This window comes from Nematostella vectensis, chromosome 14, assembly GCF_932526225.1.
Source record: "Nematostella vectensis chromosome 14, jaNemVect1.1, whole genome shotgun sequence".
Classification (NCBI taxonomy): domain Eukaryota; kingdom Metazoa; phylum Cnidaria; class Anthozoa; order Actiniaria; family Edwardsiidae; genus Nematostella; species Nematostella vectensis.
Window position 1 is genome coordinate 1,100,582 of NC_064047.1, and position 6,330 is coordinate 1,106,911.

A 6,330-nucleotide genomic window follows, 5' to 3' on the forward strand; every position below is an offset into this window, starting at 1 on the left:
CTTATTTAAAATGTTGTAGGGCCAATGATCTCGCACCCTTATTCAGAAACTATTGAGTAAATAAAAGCATGTAACAACAAGAATACACCTTTTTATCAATTCCTTTTTTTTCTACCCTCTGTATAACAGTAGCTTCTAATGCAAATGTAAGGGAGTTCATATATTTACATGTCTGTACCAAAATACAATTAGAAAAGGTTACTGGTAATAGGGTTATTTGTCCACATCACCAGATAAAGTCTGCTGAATTATCAGCCAAAAAATTTGTCTTCAAGACAAATTATACCAGCTCTAAACAAAAAGTGAATTAAATTTCATGGTTAAATTTATTTACAGACTAGAGAATTTCTCACTATAAATAAAAAAGAACGAATTTATGTCTCTTCTTCCTCCTCTGGTGCTGGCTCTTCTGCATTTGCAGTATCGTCTTCGTCTGGCTTGGGGGTTTCTGCCGGCACTTCAGGTGTTGGCTCTACTGGTGTTTCTTGTTTGGGTTCTTCTGGTGGTGGAGCTGGAGTTGCTTCTTCTATCTTTTTCTTCTGCTCAGCCGCACGAGCCATGATTTCTTTCTCCATAGATAGTCTAAGTTCCTCATCAAGTTTCCCATACACTTGTTGACGTTTTGTGACAACATGCCGAATAATAGCTGTAGAAAAGCATAAGTTGTGAGTTTTAATACACAAATCAATCAAAAACTACAGTATGCAAATGGAGCTGGAAAAACGTGCATATTTGAAAGAGAAACACAAAAAAACACCAGAGAACAAAGAATCTTACCATCAAGAACTGTTCTTGCAACCAACGATCTGTTCAGATTGACATCAACTCGTCCCATCAGCCAAGGCATGAAATAAGTTTCCACATCTGAGATAGAAATTCCAATTTAGCTATTTCCTTTACATGTAATTCTTTATTTGAATTGTCTAGGTTTTCACGCCCACCTCTTTCGACGGGATCATAGAAGTAGCCGTTTTCGTTGAGTGATCCAAATACTGATGGTACAAGGTCTGCCAAATAACTCTGCAAAAAACATAAGATAATGGTTTGAGTATGTTTTGAAAATCATTTTCAAACATTGTACAAGAGGGCTGTTAAATAAGGCAACAATGCTCTAAAAAGCTATTTCATCATTTTCATGTCTAGATCCATTTATATTATTTTAAATAAGTGTTCGTAAGTTAAAATTAACACTTGAAATGCACATATGCTAAAACATTGTTTCCTTCTTTACACTAAAATATTATTCTTACAATTTTGAGTAATCTGTGAATTCAAGTTCATGAATTCCAAGTGTCCAAATAGAATATGGCTCTCATCAGTCACATCTTCCAATGATGCCATATCACCGCAGTGCATTGGCCAATGGTACAAAATGTGTTCCTTTAAAAATCCCAAACTTGATTGATGGAAGTGAGAAGCACTTTTATAATTTCCGTATTTTTCTACAAGAGTTCTCAGAATACTCAAAATTGTAGCAAAAGATAGAGTCAAGTTTGAATAAATCAAACACATGCTTAGCTATACAGCTTACCTGTGCAAATGCCCGGGCTGCAATTTTCTCTCCAGTCTCTTTCTCCTTTTTTAAAACCTGTGCCTGTTGTCGCATGCGTCGTTCTTTTTCTTCCCTGTGTCTCCTCTCCTGTTCCTCCAACCTTTGTGTTTCCACAAGTTCAGCATTTCGAAGCTCTTCGAATCGTCTCTGTTGGGCTCTGAGATTTGAAAGTTCTTCTTCTTCCATGACCTCTAGAAGAGCTTGTTCTACGGTCTTACCAACAAGCACTTCCAAGATTGGCTTGACTTCAATATCAAAATCAAAAAGCTGTGAAAATAAGAAAAGTTACATGAAATCCCCTATATAAAAGAACTCAACACTGCATTTCAGAAACCATATAGAATACCCAGTGATATGCACTCTATATTCTTTAATGCAGTTAAAACACAAAGTTTGTCTACTGCAAGCCATCCTCACCTCGCCCTCAAGAATCTGTGTAGCGACATCAACCCCTGTCTTAGCGGGGATAAAGAGGGGCGAAGGTGGTCTATCCAGAAATGCATCGGTTTGTGTCTCAACCTCTGCCTCCTCTACACGATCACTGAGTTCCTCTAGGTACAATTCTGTCTGAACATCAATGTGTTTGCGACCTTCCACTGGTTCAGGTGAGCGTGGTTGAAGTTGTTGCTTTGCTCGTTTCCTGGCAATTGCTCTCCTTCTTGCCTCTTGTTGCTTTTGTATTTCAATTGGGTCTGGTTGGGCAGTCTAGAATAAAATATGTTCAAGCTATTATGAGACACATGCAGGCAAGGTAAAATATGCCTGATCAAAACACCAGACAAAGATCTAATTTATTTGAGTTATCAATTCTGTTTAGGCAATCTCACCAAAGTACAAGGTTGACAAATAAAACATCAACCCTCATCTACATTTAATAATATACCAAAGGAAATTACAAAACAAGATTTAATTTAAAAGAATAGGATTCTGTTTCTCTGTCAAAAATTGCTATCTACATACATGCAAGATTTTTTATATAATTGGATCTTACCGCTGGGAGGGTTCGTTGAGCATATGTGTTGCCTCTCACGATTCTTCTGTCGTACATGATATTACCATAGGGCATGGATGCTTCATTTCTGAAAATCGACATCCAAAATCAAATTCCACGTAGCTTACATTCACAATTAAGTAGATGAGTAGATAACCACTGAGATCGTAAACATTAAAAGTAGGATCTTCTTGCATTCGGATTGAAAGTAAAAAAAGTTGTAAGATAGAATAAATTCGTTTGGATTAAGATTTGATTTGGAATTCATTTCCTGTCTTTTCCTTTGAAAGAAACTTTCAAATGATATCAAATCGATGATAACAGATAAAAGATTGGTATATCGCCGTACTTTAAAAAATAACAACTGTAAAAACAGTACGGGAAAATCAGATTTTCCTTTTGATGATTGAGGACAAGAATAGCACTCAACAACGATGTCGTGCTAATATGTATCAGCGTGACAAGGAAAGAGTAGTAGCTTGATCTATTAAAAATATCATCATAAGAATTTAGCTTAGAATAATATATAACATGGGAGAGGTTTGGTACTACTTACTGTTGAGTAAGAGGATCCCTGAATTTCTTTCGTTGTTGAACGGGTCGAGGTTGGCTTGCGAAAGTGTAAGTTCTCGATGCGTCGCCTTTTTGTGCTACTGCAGCAGCCATTTTTCAGTAAAAATCTCACAAAATACTACACAGTTATCTAAAATATATCCCTGCTGAAGTGGGGCAGAGATATTATAGCGGGAAATCAAATCTACTGGAGGAAAAGGCGAATTTCCTGAGCTCTTTGGTTATGGCTGTCTTTTACATCCAAAACATGGCGTTGCTAAAGGACTATTTACACGTCACGGTCGTCAAGACAACAAAACTTATTTACGCGCCCTCTGAAAAAAACGCGGGCTCGGCTACATACGGGTACTTTTCTTGTTCAGCCAGTGTCACACTAGCGAATTGTCACACAACAAGCCGTTTGTTACTGGCAAATTACAGATTAAATTTCCCAAAGTCCTTTTTAGCATACTTTTGCGATTACTCGTTAAGTGTTTATCCAGAATTTAATTCAATTGAGTGCTTTATTTGGTCATTTCTAATTTGTTTTTGACTGTCTGTCTTTTCTGCCGTGACTGTTTCCACAGGGGGTACCCAGGGGCTATTTATTTCGCTTGGAGGAAAGCGAGGGTGTAACTTCGATTGAAACGTTCGAGATCAACAGACGTGTTCGAGACTCGTAAGGAAAAAGCCTTGAAAAAATGGCGGAAGAAACTATACCTGGAGTCGAACTCTTCGTGAAGGTAGGCAGTAAAGGAAGTATATCCTTAATAACAATTAAATACGTTTTAAATCTTGTTTTTGTGTTATAGGCATCTACACTCGATTGCCAATCTCTCGGAGCCGACATCCAGTGTCACAGAATTATGATGATGTTCGCTCTGAAAGGTCTCCCCATAAAAACCTTTAACGTGGACACCATAAAGAAGACAAATGTACAACTTCATTTCCCGTACAAGAATTTTCCAACATTGACCCTCGATAACGGGGCAGAGGTTTTGGACGACCTTGACGAGATTGAGAGAAGATTTGAGAAACTTTCCGAAACCAACCAATCCATTCCAAAGCTTGCATGCACCAACAAAGATATACTGTCCTTCGTTAATGTAGGACCAGGATCGAAAATCTACCAAAAATTCAACTACTTTATTAAAAACCGGGCACAGGAGGGCGAAGAGGCACTAAAAACGCAACTCTTACAGGAGTTGAAAAAAGTAAACGCTTTCTTGATGTCAGCGAAGATGCCCAAAGATGGCGAAGGAAATCAGATGTTCCTCAGCGGAGAGAGCCCGGGATTACCAGACTGTACTCTACTACCCAAGCTACACTATATTTATGTGTGTCTTGGGGTGGTAAAGGAGTTTCCTATGGAAGAATTGACGGGAATTGAGAGCTATCTCGAGTCTGGAAGAAAGCATTCTGCTTTCCAAAGCACATGTCCGAAGAAAGCTGATATAGTGCATTTTTACTGTAGGCAAGCTGGCATGGATGACGCCGAAGCGATGAGAAAATCAAACCAAGTCCGCGAATAAGACGAGAAGCGAACTGCAAGCCAGATATCCTTAGAAAGTGGCTTGATTCCTATGATTTTGGGCAAAGAATGGGGTCCGACATTACAATTATGTAAAACAAATACGTTGCGTGTACATTTTGTTCAATGAATTTTGAAACACGTGTCTGTTTGTGGCGCTACGCTAAAACTTATATTGGAATCTTTCATTTATAGTAAAATAGGTCAACCATAGAGTAGTTTTAAATTATGCCCTTTTAAGTTGTACTTCTTGTGATTTGAAAGTGTTTTTCTACTCACACCCTCTTACAGGTCTAGCCGTTGTTCCCTGCGGTTTTGTTTAGAAAACAGTCCGGAGGTTACAGTGTTTTGCTAGCACTAAAAGTTTCTATTAAAAGCAATGCACTATATGTTTCCTGTAAAGAAAAGCTCCATTAACAAGAATATAATAAGGTTTTAGCTCATTAGTCACCGGCAATTACCATATTCCATGTTTAGACCTGTGTTCTTTCAAAATAACTACAGTATTCCAAAATTCTGCCCTTTCTGAGATAAAATTTGTGCAATCTCAAAGTCGTGGATTATTGTCTGAAAAAAGCTCTTTGGAATTCTTGTCATTCTTACAATACAGCACACAAGCAACTGTGATTTATAATGTTTCAAAATACCAGGAGTGATTTAGTGGAATACTTTTAGCCATATGTCCTGAGAGAATAGGTATTTTTATTGTGAAAGTATTTAATATTTCTATGCTGGACCGCATTTGCTCATCAAATTTAGGACTTTACTAAAATTGCATGTTGCCATATTTACCCCAGTCTAAACAACTAAATTTGAGGAATAAAAAGTTTATTGCAGCTTCTATATTATGTGTTTGTCTTCAGTCCAGCAATGAAACCTATATATCCTAAGTTATACTTACATTAACTGTGGTAAACCATAAAGATTCCGAATACCTGTAGAATATGTTTGTGATGAATAAAGTAATATATAGTTCATTATTAAAACATGGGGTGTTTGTTATTCAATGGTATGTACCTAGGAATGGCATGCCTTTCATATCTGACACTAAATTTGACACATATAATAACAAAAGCAAACCTAGAAGATGACACATATTTAATTGAATTTTTAGGATAAGTTCCACCCCAAGTCCAAACATTAAATTATATTTCTTTGATTTTTGTAAAATCATGAATGGTTATCATATGCGTTTTCATTAAACTCTGCTATGGTCCCCTAAAAATGCTAGAAAAATAGCAGCTACAAGACACCTTTTTCTCCTTTCTGTGATAGATACTCTCATGTAATATGTAATCTAATGAATGCTTTGTTCTTGTGCGAGTTACAGGGGTGGTGGAGTGGTCCCATAAGGGGGGGGGGGGGAGGGTGAAAGTTTGGGGGAGGGGCTTGTAGTGGTTTCAGGGGGGAGGGGTGGGTAGGTGGTTACAAATTCGTAAGTGCTATTTATAAGAATTCTAGGGATAACCTAGGTTTTTATTATCCAATACCACATTGAATTTGGCATAAACAAAGCAGAACTTATTATTATTTTTTGTCATTTAGAGTGTATGAAAATATGCTTCACAGATCCAGCCCTTCCCACTTGAAAATATGATGGATACAAGTGTTCTATTATCTATGAAAATCTTTGATAACAGATGATAACAGGCAATTCCTGGATTACTAATTGGATTATTGTTTTCATTCCAGCAGGCACGTACC

The 6,330-nt window shown here is 37.3% G+C and overlaps 2 protein-coding genes across 2 annotated transcripts; one reads left to right on the forward strand and one right to left on the reverse strand.

Annotated features, from left to right (window-relative positions):
- Positions 1 to 89: 89 nt before the first annotated feature.
- Positions 90 to 3,391, reverse strand: LOC5512844 (radial spoke head protein 3 homolog). The gene is made up of 7 exons (XM_001633078.3): positions 3,100 to 3,391; positions 2,544 to 2,631; positions 1,970 to 2,257; positions 1,532 to 1,819; positions 942 to 1,020; positions 778 to 864; positions 90 to 646 (listed from the first exon to the last, which is right to left on the reverse strand). Exons 1-7 carry the CDS (start codon positions 3,207 to 3,209, stop codon positions 375 to 377), a joined length of 1,212 nt encoding a protein of 403 aa, XP_001633128.2. The 5' UTR covers positions 3,210 to 3,391; the 3' UTR covers positions 90 to 374.
- A 300-nt stretch (positions 3,392 to 3,691) lies between these two features.
- LOC5512820 (chloride intracellular channel protein 3) lies at positions 3,692 to 5,612 on the forward strand. Its single transcript, XM_001633105.3, has 2 exons — positions 3,692 to 3,838; positions 3,908 to 5,612. The coding sequence occupies exons 1-2, from the start codon at positions 3,797 to 3,799 to the stop codon at positions 4,625 to 4,627; spliced, it is 762 nt and encodes a 253-aa protein (XP_001633155.1). The 5' UTR covers positions 3,692 to 3,796; the 3' UTR covers positions 4,628 to 5,612.
- The last annotated feature ends 718 nt before the right edge of the window (positions 5,613 to 6,330 follow it).

Bases quoted from the DNA above. Each gene is read 5' to 3' on its own strand.
- LOC5512844 (XM_001633078.3), bottom strand. From the start codon at position 3,209: ATGGCTGCTGCAGTAGCACAAAAAGGCGACGCATCGAGAACTTACACT. The intron at 865-941 runs GTGGGCGTGAAA...TTTCTATCTCAG, and splicing joins CTATGATCCCGTCGAAAGAG to ATGTGGAAACTTATTTCATG. The intron at 647-777 runs GTAAGATTCTTT...GCTTTTCTACAG, and splicing joins TGCAAGAACAGTTCTTGATG to CTATTATTCGGCATGTTGTC.
- LOC5512820 (XM_001633105.3), top strand. From the start codon at position 3,797: ATGGCGGAAGAAACTATACCTGGAGTCGAACTCTTCGTGAAG. The intron at 3,839-3,907 runs GTAGGCAGTAAA...TTTGTGTTATAG, and splicing joins GAGTCGAACTCTTCGTGAAG to GCATCTACACTCGATTGCCA.